Genomic DNA, 22,677 nt, shown 5'->3' on the forward strand with positions numbered 1-22,677 from the left:
GTACCGTAGAGGTGCACTAAGAAAGGAATTCCCGAAATTCCCACGGGAACGGGAATTAGCCGGAAAAACGGGATTCACGCGTACGAAGTCGCGGGCGGCCGCTAGTAATAATAAAAAAAAGAAAAGGTAGCCCTTATGGGGCACTTTACATGTCTCATGCTCAATGTATGTCGTTAACAATATGGTGTAATTTAGCTTGTCTCAAGAGTCGAGCACCGTTTTGTTGACAAACGTCAGTGATCGGTAGGTACTGCGCCGAAGCCATAGGGCTGACTTCGGTAAAATGATGTGTGACGTGAGGTGCCAAACTGCGGAAAATGGCGGAGGAATTACATGAAAAAGCATGGATTATATTTTGTGTTTCTATTATTATTCAGGAAGGTATGATTATAAGGTAGCAGGGAAGCGCTGGACGCAGACCGCTACCAATCGATCAACGTGGAAAGGCGCGAGTATACAGGGTGTTAGGTAAATGGGTATATGAGCCGATACTAGCCCATGTTAACATGGGCATATAAATGGTATCGTGAAGTCAGAAATTTGATAACATCATTTTATTTTTTTTAATTTTCATACAAAATAAATTTTATAAAATCCGATTTGTATGAAAAATAAAATAATTAAAATGAAGATATCAATTTTCTGACTTCATCATACCATTTATGACCATGTTAACATGGGCTAGTGTCGGCTCATATACCCATTTACCTAACACCCTGTATACCAGTTTTAATTTTATTTTTTTGCGTATGCGCAGGATCACAGTAGAAGTAGTACGAGCTTGCGGTAAAGCGTGCGTTGTGAAGCGGCTGTTTAGTGCCGCGGGCGTGGCGGTGCGACACGCGGTCGGCCTGGCGCGCGCCGCGTGGGGGGCGCAGCACCCGCGGTACGCCGGAGCCCTACTGGACTATGGGTTCTACCTGCTCAATATCGACTCTATTACGCACAGTGTTGCTGTTTATGAGGTGAGCGTTGTACTGTCTTATTAATAAACTAGAGCGTGCGTAACACTTGTTGAGTGATTGCAATTATTTTGATTTAAAAATTCTATTATTATGTCCTGTATTTTTTCTAGTTTTCTTAAAAAAAATCCTTGCCAACAATTCAACCCAAAGATTTAAACATTTCAAACATCATTTAAAATTGAGCTTACGGAGCTTAAGGCGCCTATACGCTTCGATCACGAATCCACATCAGACCTAACACCCATATTCCCAATTTCACAAACATTACTATGAGGTCTCACAGTGCGCGTGGACGCACAGGGTCTCAAAAATCTATTCGATAGAGATGAATGGCGGAATGACACACACGAACCAATCACAGAGCTCTATTCAACACTGTGCGTTCGACTTCTCATAGCGTTGCTGCTTAACTAAAGCAAGCATAATTTGTGAATATGGATGTAGGTGTTAGTGCCTCCATCGAACGCGATCGGAGTACGGCGTGTCGATGAAGAACCAGTTTTTAGAACGCTCGAATGTCGTACGCGGCCGATGTTAACATCAAAGGAAATCGAACCTTAACCGTTTCAAAATGAATCTACTTAAGAAAGAAAGAAAGAAAGAAAGATACATTTATTACAATGGACGTCACACAAATACAGGCAATTACATAGACGTGACAGTGGCACATAATAATAAAAGAAGAAAAAATAAAAACAAGAGTAAACTGAGCAGTGCCACCGATTCACCAACAAGATGCCCACTGCAACGGGACCCCACTCAGCATATGCCGTGGCCCACGGTGACGAAGGCCACGGCGCTGGTTTTCAGTGTGCCCCATGCCGAGTGAGGGTCACGGACCATTGACCACTATAACTTGTTGGCGCGTTGGATTTTCTGTAAGCCTTCAAGCAGCCTTCTAGAATAAATAAATAAATAAATAAATTGGTAAAATAAAAAAAATAAATAAAAAAGCTGCATAAAATTGTCTAGATAAACATACATATAGCCTGACCAGGAACATAAAAACCCTGGCATAGAGGCGCTTCAATTGCATTTGATAGTGCAACACTGGGTACAGTCGTACCTGTATTAAATTAATAGGCTAACTTTATGTATCAGGATTCAGGATTATAGGCTTATTTAATATTTTCATAAATTAACAAAAACGTATTATATTATAGGTAAACTGGTTTAAATAAATTAAATGAAACCATCAATCGAGCAAGTAGGATTTTATTATTATTCATCAATAATCAAATTCTGAACTTGAATATTCAACTACAATGTCTGCTCATGAACGCTTCAAGCTCGGTACTTCTTTCCCAATTCCATAAAATTCAATACTTACAAAGTGACAAAAAACTTTAAAATAGGTAGTTGAAACAAACCACAGCTAATTTCCATAGTTGACTGTACTATACGATAAACATGTCAGTCAATTTGACAACCTTTGTCGGAAACATTATTCAATGAAAATATTGTCCGAACCCTTAGTATTTCTCTTCGACAAATACTTTAACACATTGTGAACCACTTTTCTTTCACGACTATATAAAGATTTTAGCAATTTAATTCACAAAATCAATTGCGCACATTTAAAATAAAGTTTATTTGACAGCAATAGACTGACATGCAAGGTGACATGTCAATGAAGTTTTCAGTTACTGTTGCCATTAAAACAAATTAGTACCATTAATTTTCCGCAACATGGCGAGGGTTTTTATGTTCCTGGTCAGGCTATAAATAGTAATATTAGTGCACAGATAAATACAAAAGGCGGGAAATCGGTAAGGATGATATGACTACGTTTATTAAGAATACTAATGAAAAGAATACTAACTTACGTTTAACAGGAGGCGCTGGGCACGCTTCGCAGCGTGTTTGGGTCTCGCAGCCTGCACGTGGCAACGGCTCAAGAGGACCTGGCGTACGCGCTGTACGTGCTGGAATACTCCTCCGGCCGCTTCTACAAGGCGCGCGACCACGCTGAGCGCGCCATACACATCATCGAGGTGATTATAGTCTGGTCTGCGAGCACGTAGAATTATGTCCAATGACCCCAAGCTACCCATCCTTACCGCTCGCGCGTAATTATGTTGCTGTTAAAGATGTGTCGTTATGGGTTTTTGAAATAACGAAACGCGACGGTTTTCGAATCACGCATAACGTTTTCAAAACTAGTTTTTTTTTCCACAACGCTCAAGCAGGCCTCCGTCACTCGCCTATGCCGGCCGATATAATTACCTACAGCGCGCGACAACTTCAAGTTGCAAATCAGTCAGGGCCCGCCACGCGCCTTTGAGCACACGCGTATCTATACACGCTCGGTCGATCATCGTCACAATCAAGGTTTATTGTTCCAACAGCACTGTTATCCTTCTTTAATGGAAAATCGTAATATTTAGGAATAATAATTAACCGTAGTAATTTAAATAATTAAAAAAACTACACTTTTTAAATAATTTTGAAATACTTACGACAAAAAACTGTAACAAAAAAATATTTTAGCTAATATAAACATTAACTTTACTTCACCGTGTCTATTTTCCGACACTACACCTTTTAAAACTGTTTGTCCAATTTCGAATTATCGCAACACTGAAGTTTATTAAGAGATGGTACGATTATACAAACACCACTAGATTAAAGTTTACCAATCGTAAATACAATAAATGCTTCTTAAAATTAAGTTTTTATTTATTTTACTTTGCTTATACAACCCTGACGCTTGAGCTGTGAGGTAGATCAATTCTGAACACAAAAAAATTGCGCTCTTGTGAGCTTAGTAGTAAGGTGTGATTTCGAATGCACCATGTGCGTTAGATATTTTGCATTATTATTATTACCGTTAAAATGTCGGCATCGGATCCTACACAAAGGAGTGCAATTTCTGTTGCTACTATTATGTATTCTGTGGCTCAAGCAAGAGTGATAATAATAACGTTAGGTGGTTGGTTAGCTGCAAGGCCTTTAGGAACTTATGACCTTCAAAATAAGACTAAATTCGATTGAATATCTAACGTACGACGAAGATTATACCTATTCCATCCACACTTATGTTAACGTCCTATGGCTTTCTCACTCGCACACGCACTCGATTCGTTGCGATCCTTATTATTTGGACACCATACATTACTCGCTTTACTCATTTAGGTTGCAAAAAATATGTTCAAGAATCGTCAATGTACGACGTTGTCCTCAAAACTGTCATAACGAAGCGGGAAACACGTTATTTTTTGTGTCAACCAAACATCTACCTTATGTTGTTTGCTTAAGAGTGAATTTAGTTTGGCTTTAGAGCGTTGTGGAAACAATCGTGTTGAATAACGAAGAGATTCTAACGTGGTATGACGTTAAGAAAAAAACTAGATTAGGCGTTTTTGGATAACGAGTGATCACTGGTCAGGCTAATCACTCGTTTAATAACCCGTGATAACGAATAACGCCCATCGCTAATTGCTGTCGCGCTGACACACTCACTGCGGGCGCCCGTCGCACAGTCGCGACTCGCGACAGCAATATAATTACGTGCGAGCGATAAGGATGGGTAGCTTGAGGTCATTGGACCAAAATTCTACGTGCTCACAGACCGGGCTTAGAATAAAGTCCAACAGTGGACGTTCTAAAAACAAAATGATATTTATCATAAGCGAGGTTTAGACTAGCAACAAAACTTGCAGAAATTGACTTCCGCAAGCTGTTTACCACTGTGTAAATAGCTGTGGCAAGCCAACTTTTGTATGATTTACACTATGGTGACTTTGGCGGAAGTCAATTTTTGAAAATTGTATTGCTAGTCCTAAACCTTGTTTTAAGGTCTAAGCCAAAACTTACGGGCCAGTGCCCGCTTCGGATAAGTATTCGATGCAAGTTTGGTCCCACGCGAGCACTCGCCGCGTGCGTCTGTCTGCGTTAAAATACACGCCAAGTTTAGTTAAAATACAAACGTCGCACGCTTTCGCCACACTGTGCTGTTCGATACAGACCGCATGAGTTTCAGCAAAGGCCCTTAGATTGATTCATTAGTGACCCTCTGACTGCATAAAATCTTTCTCCATTTTGTCATAATGTCATCAGACCATCTTTCTTTGAATCTCCCAAGTCTTAACATTTCTCTTCCCTCCTTGTAACGTGTGCAAGAAATAAAGCTATTTTATATTATTTTGCATGCCGAAAGGTGAAAGATAGAGATAGTTCAACCTATGTAACCCTGTCTACGTAAACCCATGTTCGCAACTAACTTGACTTACTTGACTTATGGTCCTATGTCCCCTAGATGGGGCACAGGGCGTCCACAACAGTCCTCCATCTCGTTCGGTCTTGAGCTTCTCGCTTGATATAACAATGATTTTAATTATTGTATTTTTTTCCTCCAGAACCTGGTGCCCCCCGACCACCTGCTGCTGGCTTCAGCGAAGCGCGTGAAGGCGCTGATTCTGGAGGAGATTGCACTCGACACGCCCGCCGGGCAGGACCTCAGCGGTATGCACCAGCGCCTGCGATCGCGGGTCCGGCCCTTGCATATTTACCGCAAGCGCTGCCGATACAACTAGACCCATTTAGACAATTTTAAGCCTTAAAGCTAGTTAACTAAGAGCCACTTTCAACTGCCATTCCTCCCCAAACTAATGCCGATAGAACCAGACTCATTTTCGACTTTAAAACTAGCTAGAAAAGGGTCAGTTTCACCCGTATTAACGATAATCGCGCTCGCCGGCCAGGACCTCAGCGGTATGCACCAGCGCCTGCGCTCGCGGGTCCGGCCCTTGCATATTAACCGCAAGCGCTGCCGATACAATTAGACCCATTTTGAGCCTTGAAGCTAACTTACTAAGAGCCATTTTAAACCCAAAGCTAGTTTATTAAGAGCCACTTTAAACCCTAAAACTAATCTACTAAGAGCCACTTTGAACCCTAAAACTAATTTACTAAGAGCCACTTAGCACCCTAAACCTAGTGTGGTAAAAGCCACTTTGAACCCTAAACCTAGTGTGGTAAGAGCCACTTTGAACCCTAAAACTAATTTACTAGAGCCACTTTCAACTGCCATTCCTCGCACTAACTGACGATACACCGACTCATTTTGAACCTTAAAGCTAGCTTACTAACGACCCGTTTCAAATAATCGCGCTCGACACGCCCGCCGGGCAGGACCTTAGCGGTATGCACAAGCGCCTCCGATCGCGGGTCCGGCCCTTGCACATCTACCGCAAGCGCTGCCGATATAATTAGATTTCTAATCGTATTTTAACATCTAATACTAGTTAGCTATAGGCCACTTTCAACCGCCCCTACAATACTCGCCGATACAACAAACGTTGCCACTACTATAGTCTGGTCCGTGAGCACGTAGAATTTTGTCCTATGACCCCAAGCTACTCATTCTTATCGCTCGCGCGTAATTATGTTGCTATCACGCTCGCACACTCACTGCGGGCGCCCGTCGCACAGTCGCGACAGCAATATAATTACGCGCGAGCGATAAGGATGGGTAGCTTGGGGTCATTGGACAAAATTTTACGTGCTCATGGACCGGGCTTTCTCATGGACCGGGCTTTAGACCCATTTATAACCTTAAAGCTAGCTTGCTAAGAGCCACTTTCACTCATTTCCATTGTGATCAACCGTACGCACGCGCGACAGAACCGCAGCGGTACGCAGCGCCTTGTCTCGCTCATCCGTCCTTTGCACATTTACTGCAAGCGATGCCGACACAACTAGACTCATTTTGAACCTTAAAGTCAGCTTACTAACGACCAGTTTCACCCGTTTAAACTATGATTGCTCGTAATGGCGCTCATCTTGGAGGAGATCGCTAGCACAAGCTTTGTAAGAGTCGCTATCAACCGCCAATACTACAAATATTGCCGATACAACTAGACCCATTTCTAAACTTAAAGTTAACTGGCTAAGGGCCACTTTAACCCCCTTACCACCTCTACTACAAGAGTTGCCATTTAGGGCCTTAAAAGCTAGCTTACTAACGTCCGATTTTGAACTTTAAAACTATCTCGCTAAGGCTCTCTTAACGCTATTTACAGCCATACCCGTGCCCCTACCTCTACTATTAGTGTTGCCAAGAGCTGTTCATAATTAAGTTCTAGATTTATAATGAAGAAGGGAGTAGGCCGTTTACCAAATGAAAATAAAATCTATCTATAGTCTGTTCGCCGAGAGTTGATAAAAAAAATTAAATATCAGATGTTCTAAACTCATTATAAATTGCGGCCCGCTAATTATTTTTGTCGATATAATGAAAAAGTTGGTAGATTATCATTATTATTATCTCTTTTAAATTTACGGGAATTATTCCGGTTAGGGCATACGTGGGGATACGGATCAAACACGTGGCGTCCATGTGTTGGGTAAAAAGTATTTCAATATTATCATGTGGCTTATAGTGTATCCCAATGTTGGGCAAGGTCCTGCCCACTGTCATACCATTCATTTCGGTCTTATGTAAAATAAATCTATTCCGTTTCACACATTGCATTTCACACATAGCGGCCCGCAGGCCGGGGTGCTTGACGACAGCTGCGTGGCTCGCACCATGGTACTCAGTGCGCGTTGTGACAAACGACGCCCGCCATACAGAATGCGATAATTAAGCGACAGTCGCTATTGCAAGACATTTCATAATATTTATGAACTCTCGGCGAAAAGACTATAGACTGATAGTATTAATCTAGGAATAAAAGTCACTCCGCAACAATGAAGAACGGAGTAGGCCGTTTACCAAATGAAAATAAAATCTATCTAGACTGATAGTATTAATCTAGGAATAAAAGTCACGCCGCAACTGTGGGATAGGCTAAGAAAATTTTAAATAATCTAAGGTAAAAATAGTCTAAAAATGAATAAAAATTAAGAAACTGACCAATTTAACTGATAAGGTCGAAAGGTGTCTACTAATAACTAGTGATGCAACGAATACAAATATTCGTATTCGCAGAATAGTAGACATTTACCGAATATTCCTATTCGGTGAAATAATAATTACGAATACGAATACCTACTTTTTTTAAATTTTGTCTCACACGTGTGTGTCTCCGAACACTCTAGCCACAACGACACGACGAGAAAACCCCGGTCAGTATGTAACAAGTAGTAAGTTCTCTGGAATTTGACAGTCAATAGCAGGTCGATTGTACAAGTATTATTTTGTTTTGTGATTAGTTACAAAGTACAGCGATACAATGACAAAAAAAAATGCCATTTGTAAATGTTAATTACTAAAACATCAACCACAATAAAAAGAGTTAAATTTATGAGTATTTCATGATAATGTAGAGATATTCGTATTCGCCGAATATTAGATTTAATATTCGTATTCGTAAAAGTAGTATTCGTTGCATCACTACTAATAACTCATATAATTGACACCTTTCGACCTAAATTATAATTTGACTAGTCTTATCAATTTTTGACATTAAACTAGAAATAGTTACAATAAAAATAAAATTAAAAAAATATATAATTAAGTTCTTACCAAATAAAAAATAAAAGTATGTAAATTGTCAGAAACACTGTAGAAGCACAAAATAGATAGGAGCAGAAGACAATATACATACAAAGTGCGCTCGTGCAACGCACACATAGACAACGCTCACATAGACAACGCTCACATAGACAACGCTCAAAGACACATTGCCAATAATAGCAAACCAGTATAAACCAATGCGACCACAAATGCCGCCAACCTGAGACGCGCTTGTCTTCTGTGGGCTGAGTGTGAGTGTAATCAAACGCGCTCACTAGTGAGCGTAAAAAATGTATGAAAATTTTAGTTTTTGATAGTTTCCCGCTAGGGCGGGATCCGTCATACATTTAATGTCATTTTTTGATGCGCTCACTAGTGAGCGCGTTTGAAAAAAAAACTCACACTCAGCCCTCTGTTACTATTTTGTAGTAGAAGTGTGACAATTTGATATTATTTTATTATCGCTCATATTGAGCTAATCTGTGTTAATTTTAAATAGAATAATAAAAAAATACTATAATTTCTAATAAAATTAATTTTACAAATATTTTGTTCCTTGTAATATACTTTTTTTGCTATCCTTAATTCGCCTATCTTGGTTGCTTTATCATTTCATGTAATAATTTTTCGAGGTTAAAGGGTGTGTGTATTACTGGTAAAAGATCAGCAAACGTATGATTTCGGTATATTTAATGTTACGATTTTCCACTTTATTTAATTAATTTAGAGTGGACTTCTATTCACAAAGTTTGTCAATAGAAGTGCAGTCTAAATATTCAATTCGACTAAAACTTAATCTAATTCATGTGAAAAAGAATTAACATTTTCATCAACGTTACGGAAAAAAATAAAGATCCGTAAGTCTGAAATACATTTGGCGCTTGCTTTTTAACAAATAAGCATGCAATTAAAATCAAAATGCATCCCGCAGTTTGTGCGACTCACTTTGGTTGTCATTGAACTCGCAATTTTTCGTTCTTTTGCTTTTTTATTTTATTAAGGAATGTGCTGTTTTTTTACGATAATAGTTATAGTACGAAACAACTTGGAAATAATTCAAATAATCGGGAGAGGTGCCATGTCAGCGATGAAGCGGTAGGACTGCCGTATTTACACTCATCAGGTTGGCACCACTGTCAAATAAGATCCTATCACGACTCGACAGTGACGGTCACTACAGGCTAAGCTAAGCCTGTCGAAGGGGTGACAATTGAAGTTTCATAAAGGCTGGGTTGCACCACCTTACTTTAGCTTTGATAAACGTCAAAAATCGGTCAAACTCCATACAAAAAGCACCGGTTATCGCTATAGTAACCATCAAAGTTTGGTGGTGCAACTCGGTCTAAAGGTTTGTCACTGTAAAATCTGTAGCAGTTTTTGTGACGTCAAAGGTCAGCGGGACCAATGTGCTCCAGAATTTATCGCGACAGCCCTATTCAGTCACATCACTTGTCACTCCTCCCACAACGCCCTATTACCGTACCGCAAGAACTTACTTCTGTTTAAACGCTGTATTTAGGCTGAGTTGCACCACCTAACTTTGACTGTAACTTTAATGATAACCGGTGTTTTTGTATGGAGTTTGACAGATTTTTGACGTTTGTTAAAGTAAGATGGTACAACCCAGCCATAAAATGAGTGCAAATACGGTAGCCCTTATACTGCCACCGCACCACAAAGATTTATGCTTCATTTCGCTTAGAACCTACATAGTCAAGTATCAATTCAGTTGTTTCGTACTATATCTTTTCACAATCGCTATTCACATGAATATTTCGTCTCGACGGTTGATCATACGCTTGTACAGAGCCGAGCCTGCTGGAGGAGTCGGAGGCGCTGCACAAGGCGGCGCTGCGGCTGTCCATGATGGCCTTCGGCGAGAACAACGTGCAGACCGCCAAGCACTACGGCAACCTCGGCCGTCTCTACCAGAGCATGCAGAAGTTCCAGGTGAGGCCTTACTGTTAACTAAAGTGGCAGCGACTCAAAGTGAATCTTCCAAAATAATCTTTATTACGGTCTACTCTGCTCCACCTCTCGACGGTATCGAAGGAGAGATCGCGCAGGTCCTTACGCCCGTATTCACAAACATTACTATGAGGTTTCACAGTGCGCGTGGACGCACAGGGTGACACATAAACCAATCACAGGGCTCTATTCAACGCTGTGCGTTCGATTTGCTGCTTCAGTTAAGCAAGTATCGTTTGTGAATACGGGCGTAAGTCACTTCTCCCCAACAGTACGCTTGCTTCACCGCACGATCCTCCCCCATTTATTTAGGCGTTACTGTTAGAGTAATGGTGCGTCCACACTGGGCGAACGGGCTCGCGCGGCAAACTCGACATCCTGCTCACTCAAGAGCAGGGTGAGCAGGCAGGATGACCAGCGTGCCGCGCAATCCCGTTCGCCCAATGTGAACGCACCATTATTATTTAAAATGTCGGACTGCCGATTCCGGACCTGTCGGGGGTCGGTAGGTCGAATGCCATTGCCGCTGGACTATTGTGGTGAAACCACTATTACACAAGCATATTTTATAGCTTAGCTCGAGGGTTAATTTGTGAAATTTAATTAATAACTAGCTTGTGTTAAGAATGTGTTCACTATAACAGTTAAAATGTTAACGTGATTTATCTTATGGGTTATGTGGGGCTCTTACTGTCAGACGACCAGGTCCTACCTACCTCCCACTAAAAACCTGACGGTGCCCTCGATGAGCCGTGAAATCATCCGGGTCTTCTTTAACCGGTATCCCTTCCGTTTGGCCAAATTTCACTTCGCAAACAACTTATAGCCAAAGTTTCATTTCCCAAATGAACTTTTAGCAAATGTACTTTTCTCAAGTAATTCATTTGGTCAAATTATCATTTGGCAAAATTTTACTTGGCAAATGTTTTATTTTGCCAAATATTATAATAATATTCCAAATAATTTATTTGGTCAAATTGACACATACTTACCCACCGTTACCCACAAATCAAAGCATAAGGCAGATGATCATGGTTTTCACAAGAATTTTATGTAAAACAAAGAGATTGCAGAAAATAGTATGGTTGCAGAAAGTAGGTATTGCAGAAAATAGTAGGTTAGGTTAGAACAGTGACCCTAGAATCACCTCTATTGTTAATTAATCGTTTAGAAATTTCGATAAAAAGAATGAAATATGAAAATTAATTTAGAACAAACTTATCTTAACTACCTACTAAACAAAATAATAACAACAAGCTAATTTGTATTCCATTCTATGCACCAATCAAATTATTTTGTAAATAGTTTATCGTGAAATATTTTTGCCAAATAAAACATTTGGCAAAACATACTTTGCCAAACAATTATTTGCTAAACAATAATATGCCAAAAACCACATTTGCGAATTAAAAGTTTGCAATAAGTTGTTTTGCCAAATGAAAATTTGCGAAACGTTTGCGATGTGATAATTTGGGAAACGTTTTTTGGCCAAACATTAGTAATCCTCTTTAACCATTGTGTGTGATATTCTCCAGGACGCGGAGACGATGCACCTGAAAGCCATCGCCATCAAGGAGGAGCTCCTCGGGCCGGAGGACTACGAGGTGGGGCTCAGCATCGGGCACCTGGCCTCGCTCTACAACTACCACATGAACATGCACGTCGCCGCCGAGACACTCTACCTGCGATCCATCGCCATCAGTAAGTGCCGAGCCACTGTTCCCCTCTCCCCTATAAGGGGACATTGTGTGTGATATTCTCCAGGACGCGGAGACCATGCACCTTAAAGCCATCGCCATCAAGGAGGAGCTGCTCGGGCCGGAGGACTACGAGGTGGGGCTCAGCATCGGGCACCTGGCCTCGCTCTACAACTACCACATGAACATGCACGTCGCCGCCGAGACACTCTACCTGCGATCCATCGCCATCAGTAAGTGCCGAGCCACTGTTCCCCTCTCCCCTATAAGGGGACATTGTGTGTGATATTCTCCAGGACGCGGAGACCATGCACCTTAAAGCCATCGCCATCAAGGAGGAGCTGCTCGGGCCGGAGGACTACGAGGTGGGGCTCAGCATCGGGCACCTGGCCTCGCTCTACAACTACCACATGAACATGCACGTCGCCGCCGAGACACTCTACCTGCGATCCATCGCCATCAGTAAGTGCCGAGCCACTGTTCCCCTCTCCCCTATAAGGGGACATTGTGTGTGATATTCTCCAGGACGCGGAGACCATGCACCTTAAAGCCATCGCCATCAAGGAGGAGCTGCTCGGGCCGGAGGACTACGAGGTGGGGCTCAGCATCGGGCACCAGAGGTGGAATTGTGTAAAGCAATCGTAATCATTTGACAGTTCATAACGTACGATAAAGTCAGTTATACAAAGCGTTTGACAGAATAATCGTACGTTATGAACTGTCAAATGATTACGATTGCTTTACACAATTCCACCTCTGGCCTCGCTCTACAACTACCACATGAACATGCACGTGGCCGCCGAGACACTCTACCTGCGATCCATCGCCATCAGTAAGTGACGAGCCACTGTTCCCCAGTGCCGTATTATCCATAAGGCACTTTAGGCCAGTGCCTAGGGGCCCACTATGACCAGGGGCCCAGCACTCCCGATTAAAAAATTAAAAAAAAAATGTTAAAGATTATTTTTATGTAACAAAACTCAAACCACCTTAAAACTTCGTCTTATTTTGGTTTACACATTCAATCGTCATAATTATTTCGATATTGTGGAACCTAATTCATTTTAACGTGTTGGCATTACTGCTTTGGTTTACATGACAGGTCGACCGTCGACATCCTTCAGAGGCTAAAAAGCCTCACTGCGGAGGCTAGGGATGACTGAGGGTGTGTTGGCTGTATGCTGTATCATTCGATATAGCCAACGCTTTCAATACCATCCCTCATTCCACCATACTCAGTAGCGGCGTAAGGGGGGGGCGGTGGGGGCGGTCCGCCCCGGGTGCCAACCATCAGGGGGTGACACAAGTCGCGCAGATTAGTACTCACTGGCACATCTGCATGGCAAATCTGCGGTCTATATGTCATGATGCGGGGGGGTGGGGGTGCGATTGTCTTTCAATCTTTGAATCGGTAGGTAACCCCAAAATACTAGGGGGTGCCATAGGTAGGACTTGTGATTTCTGCGCAGGCCCCAGCGGGCCATAGGCCCATAGCGCAGAAAGTCGCAAGGACTTACCGAACGGTAGGGCACGCTGCGGCGTGCGTCCTCGCTGGTACTTCTCATTGGGAGCTAGAAGCTGGATTCTTGTCTGTCATCTATCACTGAATGGCAGACCAGAAGGCGCGTGGAAAGCGCCCGACCCCGGAACGGCGCGGCGCCGTCAGGCAGGAAGCGCGCGAGATCATGATCGACCGCTGGAAGGAAGACATGACTCGCGCGCAGTTTGGCCGCCGCACTCTGGACGCCATTGGTCCTGTTCTGGACCAATGGTTGGAACGACCGCACGGGTTTCTCACGTTCCGTCTGGCGCAGGTGCTGACCGGGCATGGCTGCTTCGGTTCGTACCTGCATAGGATCGGGCGAGAGGAATTCCCGCTGTGTCACAAATGCGGCGCGGCGGATGACACGGTGCAGGCGGTGCAGCATACCCTCGCGGTCTGCACAAGCTGGGAGGAGTAGGGCCGTGTCCTCACTGCGGTCGTGGGCCGGGATCTTTCGCTTCCAAGCCTGGTCAACGCCATGCTGGGAAGTGAAGGATGCTGGATAGCGGTCGCCTCCTTTTGCGAAGAGGTCATCCTTCAGAAAGAGGCAGCGGAGCGCGAGCGGAAGTACGATCCTCTCGCCTCATCGCTCCGCAGGCGGAGAAGGGGGTGGAGAAGGCGGTTGTACGACCGTTCCACTCTCCCTCCAGGTGGCGGCCAGCAGGCTGGGGGTGCGGGGGCACCCTTGTCACCTCCGTCTGACGGGAACGGCTTGGCGTTTCGGGCCATTCCCGTCGGCCCCCCTCAAGGTGGGCGTGTACGGTCCGCCGTGTAGGCGAGCTGTCGCCGGTGGTGTCGCAGAAGTCTAAGGCTACGGCCGGACACTCGCGACACCCCCACTTGGGCGATGACGGAACGCCGCGGAGGTTTTAGTGGGTATACCCCGTCCTTTTGAGTCCCACACACCACCCTGTCCCCCGGCAGGGCCGCCCAGCAGGGCACCCGGCAGCAAAGGGGGGCCCGAAACGAGCTGTGCCTAGGGGCCCCGAGATGGTTAATCCGGCCCTGCTGTTCCCCTCTCCCCTATAAGGGGACATTGTGTGTGATATTCTCCAGGACGCGGAGACGATGCACCTTAAAGCCATCGCCATCAAGGAGGAGCTGCTCGGGCCGGAGGACTACGAGGTGGGGCTCAGCATCGGGCACCTGGCCTCGCTCTACAACTACCACATGAACATGCACGTCGCCGCCGAGACTCTCTACCTGCGATCCATCGCCATCAGTAAGTGTCGAACCACTGTTCCCCTCTCCCCCTATAAGGGGACATTGTGTGTGATATTCTCCTGGCCTCGCTCTACAACTACCACATGAACATGCACGTCGCCGCCGAGACACTCTACCTGCGATCCATCGCCATCAGTAAGTAACCGAGCCACTGTTCCCCTCTCCCCCTATAAGGGGACATTGTGTGTGATATTCTCCTGGCCTCGCTCTACAACTACCACATGAACATGCACGTCGCCGCCGAGACACTCTACCTGCGATCCATCGCCATCAGTAAGTAACCGAGCCACTGTTCCCCTCTCCCCCCTATAAAATATGACTCGACGTACTGACATGTTTTGTTCTAAGGGCCCCCACTAAAGGCTTGGGCAGACCAAACGCGGGGCAGTAGCAGCGCAGTTTGAACGCGGGCCCGCGCTCCAACCACTCCGCGCCGCGCCGCACTGCAACTACCGAACGACAAACCAGGCGGCGCGAACGCAGGCCCGCGCTGTTGTATTACTATGGCGGCCATATTAGCATGACACACCGGAGGCAGGGCGGTAGCAGCGCGTTGAAAGCGGTTTTCGAATATTGAATTTTTGACAAACACCCGCGTTGCAACTGCTTTGAAACTGCGCTGCTTTCAGTGTGCCTCAGCCGCGCTGCAACTGACCCGCACTGTTTCTGACCCGCGTTTGGTCTGTGGAAGCCTTAAAACTTGTGCGGGGAATCTGTATTGAAAAATAGTATGTATAAACAGCGCATGCTAAAGTAAAAGTTATGTACTCGTATCTTGATGCAAATGATGAAGTTTTAAATCGCCATTGGGTGCCAAAAACCAAAAAATGCTGTCTGTATCACTTGTTCGAATTTTTTTTAACTATGATTTTGTTATTTTGGTAGTGTTCCTGTGGAGACTGAATGACTTGATAATATATGTACCTATAGATGACCCACGCTGAACTGTCCCACCAAACTCAATGATCCATGACATTGACAGTGGCGCCACCGTCAATACCGGATCGCTGTTTCCGATTTTTGCAATGTTGGAAACCATAAAGTTGAACGATGGTAGCGCCCCCTTGTCATTGAGTTTGGTGGTACAGTTCAGCGAGGGTCATCTATAAACGTGTCGACACACTATGTGACGAAAGGCCGATCTAGATGGACAAAAAGGGTTAACTCAAATCTCCAATAACACTAGCAAAATCGATAGCCGACTATCTGGAGGTCACGATTCTGGTGATAATTTTGTGCAAGTACCCTCCAATAAATTAATAAATATTTTTGAAGTGTCATTACGGGTGGAATTCATGAAGAAATCATTCACTTTTCTGCATTTGGTCTGTCGCTATTTTAAAGTGTTTATAAAATTAATTGTGCTAAAGTTAATGATGGATCGTGAAGTTGATGGTAAGAACTACCATTTTTATTCATTCACATTGCAAATAACTTTACAGTTGCCGAAAATATAGCTGTCGAATGTGATGGATATTACATTTTTAACGCGAACTTTGTGTTTGTTGGACCAGAAACTACATGTACTTTGTTGTACCATGGCTGCAACTTAAATATGTTGTAGTCTCATTCATATTGTATTGTTCAAAGTAAATTAGAAAGTGCGGACTGGTGCGGAACCTTGTCAATTTTTTTAGTAAAGCTGATGCCAAAATGTTTTTTTCATTCTTTTTTTTTTCAGAATACGTAATATTATACTCCGAAGGGAGTTCTACGAACAATGGATAAAATATCCCAAAAATGAAAAAAATAAGCGGAATGAATATTTCGATAAAATACGAAACTTACGAGGTAACGGAGGAGTTATGAAATATTGAAATGAACATTTCCCGAATTTGTTGTAACAATTGGCTGGAAAGTGGCTGGCATGGCATTCTATATTTTTATTCACTCATCCTTTACATTTATTTTCAATTGCCATAAAGAATTCAGCTTTGTTTTTCTTCTTAGAAAAATGTCCATTTTAAGCTGACAGGACCTCCTATCAGGTAGTAATTCTTTATAACCGTGTATCAACGTATACTGGTTTATGTATTATAGCGTTAAATGCACCAAAACTGAATGCAATTATGACTGTTTTTGCTATATATAGTCAAATCATCAATAGATACCTCTAGAGATGGGTTTGTAGCCAGCNGTCCCCGATAGTACGTAACCCCACGCTACGCGACGAAGTGAGAAACCCTCTTACTAATAAAAAGTTACACAGCTGTTGAACACTGTTTTATGATGACATTTCCATACTAAACTACTGTTCAACGAGCGTGTAAGTTTTAATAGTAAGGGGCTAAGAGTTTAAAATCTGTCTCCCTCCTTAAACCAAAAGCTGTGTATACTCTTGATGCTACTTTGTGCATCAAGGTTGACAAACTTCCATCACATTTGATTGCTAAAAAACTGTATAGATGACCCACGCTGAACTGTCCCACCAAACTCAATGACAGGGGGGCGCTACCATCGTTCAACTATATGGTTTCCAACATGGCAAAAATCGGAACCAGCGATCCGGTATTGACGGTGGCGCCCCACTGTCAATGTCATGGATAGGACAGTTCAGTATTTTGGAACTATATTAATAAAACTTGTCAGATTTTTTTACGACTATGGTTCTAAATGCCTTTGTTTTGCTCTTGTGGAGACTGAATGATCTGATAAAGATGATGCTGATTAGTTTTTTATTTTATTTTTTTGGGTATGTCTTTGTTGTCTGAATCTGTTGTTGCCAAAATAAAGTTATTTTCTCTCTTTCTGATTCCTGATTGTATACGCTTGCAGGCCTGAAGCTGTTCGGCGAGCGGTACTCCGGGCTGGAGTACGACTACCGCGGGCTCGTCAACGTGTTCACGCAGCTCAAGCGCCACGAGCGCGCCGCGCACTACAGCCGCCTGCTGCAGCGCTGGCACGGTGAGTGGCAACCCTAGCGAGGGCTTGACGCAAACTGTAATTCGCATTACGTCACGAATTCTAAAATGGACATACTACAGGGTGTTAGGTAAATGGGTATATGAGCCGACACTAGCCCATGTTAACATGGTCATATAAATGGTATGGTGAAGTCAGAAATTTGATATCATCATTTAAATTTTTTTAATGTTCATACAAAATAAAATTTATAAAATCCGATTTGTATGAAAATTACAATAATTAAAATGAAGATATCAATTTTCTGACTTCACCATACCATTTATATGACCATGTTAACATGGGCTAGTGTCGGCTCATATACCCATTTACCTAACATCCTGTATACTCTGATAAAAGTTGTTTAACATTTTCAACCTGCAAGCTACGATAGCCGAACGGTGAAGGGGTCGGACTGGCCGACTCCGACTCGTGATCCGAGGAACGCAGGTTCGAACCCCGCCGCCGCTCGACTGTTGTGGTGAGCTCACTCGTGACAAGCATATTTAGCTAAGTACGAGGGACTAACGGAATTTGTGCAATAACAAATTACTAAATACATAATCTTAAAAAAAAGCTATAATTTCAAAAATGATAAGATTTAACTTTTATCTGAGTGTGACCATTTTGCGAATAGGACGGTCTGAGTCAAATCCCCCCAGCACATGCTCATTTTGATCCGTAGGAGAACCAAAGCGACATTGCTCACGTAATTCCCGAACGTAAGTATACGTATAAATATATTATCTTACCTTCTTACCTATATGTATACAACAAAGTACGTTCGCGCACGCACGCACACACACACACACACACAAACACGGTCCAATTATGCATGCATAAATATTATAATTTTCATAATTTTTCTTTTTCGTTGTGGACTGACAGTTGAGGTCGCATATGATATAAACAATTTTGTTAACTTGTGACAAAAGATTGTCTACATGACAGGCTTAGCCTAGCGTAGAAATCTCAGTTACTTTATGAACTGAAGCGTATGTCGGTACAACCTTAGCATTAAACGGGTCTTTAAGGAAATGTATGTACAACAATGCAATGTAAGCAATGTAAAAAATGTTAAAGTTGTTAAATAAACTTTTATTAAGTAATGTTCTTTTTTTTAAGTAATGTTCGGCGGAGCACATAGCTCGTAGATCTGATAGGTTATTGGGGCACACTTTAGCTACCACAATACTCTACAGCTCGGTAAACCGACGATAAAGGGTACTTCGGTAAAGGACACGGGAAACATTAGATGCGGACGGCACTGCACCGAACATTGTGAAAATCCTTGGGGAAGACCTTTAGCCAGAAATGGTCGTTCTTTTATGATAGTTATTTAATTTTTAGCGTTAAGAGTCGTATCTCAAACTAATTTGAAAATTATAATTAATTAGAAAAAATCGAACTGCCTAAGGCGGGAATTGAACCCACGACCTTCGAACGAGTAGCTCAGTTGGAAGAGCAGTCGCCCGGCAAGCGGAAGGTCGTGGGTTCAATAGCCTTAGGCAGTTCGATTCTTTCAAGTTATTTATAATTTTCAAGTTCTTTTATGATGTTTACAATAAGTGTTTCCATTTGCAGAACTCCGTGAGCAATCCAAAGCGGAGCAGCAGCAGCCGGCGCTCGGCAACGAGCAGATCGTGCCGCTGTCGCTGCTGCGAGAGAAACTCTTCGGCGCCAACGACTGAGCGGACCGCAGCGGAGCGGAGCGGACCGGAGCGTAGCGGACATGGGGCTTGACATCGGGGGGACCGTTCTTGGAACTTCGTCTAAAGCCCGTTCTGTGAGCACGTAGAATTATGTCCAATGACCCCAAGCTACCCATCCTTATCGCTCGCGCGTAATTAAGTTGCTGTCGCGCTCGCACACTCACTGCGGGCGCCCGTCGCACAGTAATATAATTACGTGGGTAGCTTGTGGTCATTGGACAAAATTCTACGTGCTCACAGACCAGATTATAACTAATCATTTAAATTTTGGAAAACTAGATTGACATTCTAAATTATTTCTTGAAAGGTCTAAGTCCAAGGGCTATTCGATTGAAAATTCTAAGGCTTTCAAAGTTTTTTCGAATTGTAAATACTTGTACTTTTACATAAAATAATCTAATTTTTGCAATCTCTTTTATTGATAATCGATTGTTTCTGAAGGCCTTTTTTCGCTGGAAGTTATGAACTTCCCCCAACGACAGATCTCTTAAAGTTCACTCTGTATAGCGCAATTACAAAATTGTCTTGTATATTTCAAAAATTATTCATGGTAGAAAATAGGGTAGTTGGCGGTCTAGTCGATTGAGATTTCAAGGAGTATCAAAATGCGATCTCTTGATAGTAATGAAATTATAAAATATCTTGTATTATAAAATTATTAATTGTATGTTGCCATACATAAAACGTAGGGACCGAAAGTTATTATCATGATAAATGAAGCTCACTTTACTTCGAAAAATAACTGTTGTTGTCAACTACCCTACGAAAGAATTTTATTCTAGCGGGATTTAATTAAAGGCTTTGTCTTCAAATATACCTAAATCAGATTGTGCATCAAATATGAGAGAACTATGCGCAAATTGTATAGTTTAATCTTATACTGTGTAATATAATCGATGTTAACAGAGCACAAATTAGAATCGATAATGTAAGTCTTCTACTAGCATACATTAAACAATATTGTTTGTATTAGACCGTTTCAAACGTAATTTATCATGTTTTTATCTATTGAAGATTCTGTGGAAAAATATAAATCATTTAGAGGGCGAGAAAGTGCTTGAATTACAAATTAAACTCGCACAGCAAAAGATGTGTAATACATGAAATCAAAATCTTATATTTAACGTACATTTTTTAATATAGTTCAAACTTTTACGATTAAGTCCTGTAGAATGGTACCGAATTCTTTTTATCCGTATGAAAGGTGTCCCTGTCCCATTTAGGACTTGTCTAACGATTACAATTCGATCATAATAATATATCCGCGATCGAACCTTCATAGTATGTTCCTTAGCGTTACTTATGATGTGTACTTTGTATAAAATTATTAGTTTTAATGTTTTCGTTGCAGACGTAGCGAAGTTATCGTGTGATGTGATGCGGCAATTCGTGTACATATTTATAAATTGTTTGCCAATGTTGCCACTATTCTTTGTGACCAATGAGGGCTATCGTTTTTGCGCTCACCAGTTGGCGCCACTGTTGAGTAAGGTCTTGTCACTTGCTAGTAGCGAAGACAGTGGCGCCAACTTGTGAGCGCTAAAGTGGTAGGAGGACTATCGCATTTGCACTCATCAAGATGGCGCCACTGTAGAGTAAGGTCCTGTCAATCGCCAGGGGTGCCAACTGTTAAGTATAAATACGATAGCCCTCATTCTGATGATTATTATTTAGCTACTCATAATAATGTTGGTACATTTGATGTACGCGGGGCCTTCTGTGCGGAAGTCGTCTGAGAGACTTGACAAGTGTTCAGAAACTCAACGGCACTTTTTAAGCAGGTAGTTAACAAAAGGTGGTGTTAGATCTAAGTAGAAGGGCATGCATGACCATGATATCTGAAGTCTGTAAGTCCCTAATTTAATGAGCCTAAAGAAAAAATTAACCAAGGTTTTGTTAACTCCTGTGAACACTGCTGATGTACCACAGACGGTGCCCCATCGAACTTACTACTGCCTTTACATCTTAAAAATATATTTAATCATAATAAACCAAATGTGTGTATAAAACAGAAAAATAATTAAAAACATATCGTCTATTTACTTTGCAAATAACATCGCTTTGAATGTCGTAGAAGATTGTACTCGTAAGATACGGATGCGCGCACGCAGCGCGTTGTGCAGGTTTATTTACTTTGTATTTACTCCGGATTATTATACTGTTGACTAAGATTGGCTGTTACGTGCGGTGGCCGACAACCGGCCACCACGAAGATGTGAATATATAAGTTTATGATGAAGCAATGCATTTGATTTCACACAAAACAAATTTGGAAAAGGTATTTAATAAAACGCAACATTACTATTTCTTATTTATTGTGATGTAAGAAAATAAAAATTAAAGCTAAACTTAAACAAGGGGAATGTTATATTATGGCTCTCAGTCAGGATGTAATTTTAATAAAATTCTAAAAACAATCAACATCAATAAAATTTTAATATTATCAATTGACAAATAATACAATCTCAAGGCACTGCATGAAGGCAAAAGCTCTATATTACAGGCTATATTTGATACAGTCTATAATACTTCATATTTCTGCAACTGTCTATCACTTGAAAACTATGTACTCTTACATCTACACGTATACACCTACGCGACACGAGCACAGTAAGCGTATTCGAGATACAGCTTGAGAAATCAACAATAGAAACAATATCCAATAAATAAATTAGTAATAATACTTCCCAATCAGATTCAATTATTTAACGTAGCAACTACATTATAACCAAATTACAATATGAGTAACACCTGTTTCAACAGAAAACAGACATAATAATATCAATACAAAAGAAATACAACATCAATTCGCTTATGTAAATTGTAGCCCGAAAGCTGATCAAGAATCTTACTAATAATAATAATGTAAAACGTTTTAAAATTGTATAAGAAGTTAGCTCTCTAAGGAATTGTATTTTTAACACTGGCAACATCTACACGACATTTAGACATAGACACCGAAAAGAAAGTGTTGCCATTATTCCATGTGAGCAACTTANATACCTCCTTTAAAGCTAATTAATATTGTCAAATAATATTGTCCATCTAGATCGGCCTTTCGTCACATAGTGCGACACCTCCAATCAATTGACGTACTTTTTAAAACTGTCAAAACGAAACACTCCCATAGTTTTTGTATGGCACTACAAGCAAGTGACGTCACTATTTTAACTCTCAAATAAACTACTTTTTTATTATTACAAGC

The 22,677-nt window shown here is 41.9% G+C and overlaps 1 protein-coding gene across 3 annotated transcripts in view; it reads left to right on the forward strand.

Moving 5' to 3' along the window:
* The window catches only part of Pat1 (Protein interacting with APP tail-1), a 63,445-nt gene extending 41,195 nt beyond the window's left edge, over window positions 1-22,250 (forward strand). For 2 of the 3 annotated variants that reach the window (XM_028321954.1, XM_028321953.1), the window contains 7 exons: window positions 758-965; window positions 2,801-2,959; window positions 5,324-5,429; window positions 10,235-10,377; window positions 11,931-12,096; window positions 17,635-17,763; window positions 19,345-22,250. In XM_028321954.1, the coding sequence (XP_028177755.1) occupies window positions 758-965; window positions 2,801-2,959; window positions 5,324-5,429; window positions 10,235-10,377; window positions 11,931-12,096; window positions 17,635-17,763; window positions 19,345-19,451 (1,018 nt within the window). In that variant the 3' untranslated portion in view covers window positions 19,452-22,250. Of the gene's footprint in view, window positions 1-757; window positions 966-2,800; window positions 2,960-5,323; window positions 5,430-10,234; window positions 10,378-11,930; window positions 12,097-12,159; window positions 12,501-17,634; window positions 17,764-19,344 lie in introns of those variants that run through there. The other variant, XM_028321955.1, reaches the window with a different exon arrangement.
* The last annotated feature ends 427 nt before the right edge of the window (window positions 22,251-22,677 follow it).

The sequence above is a fragment of the Ostrinia furnacalis genome, unplaced genomic scaffold, assembly GCF_004193835.3.
Source record: "Ostrinia furnacalis isolate ACB-3 unplaced genomic scaffold, ASM419383v2 OfSCF7586, whole genome shotgun sequence".
Lineage (NCBI taxonomy): Eukaryota > Metazoa > Arthropoda > Insecta > Lepidoptera > Crambidae > Ostrinia > Ostrinia furnacalis.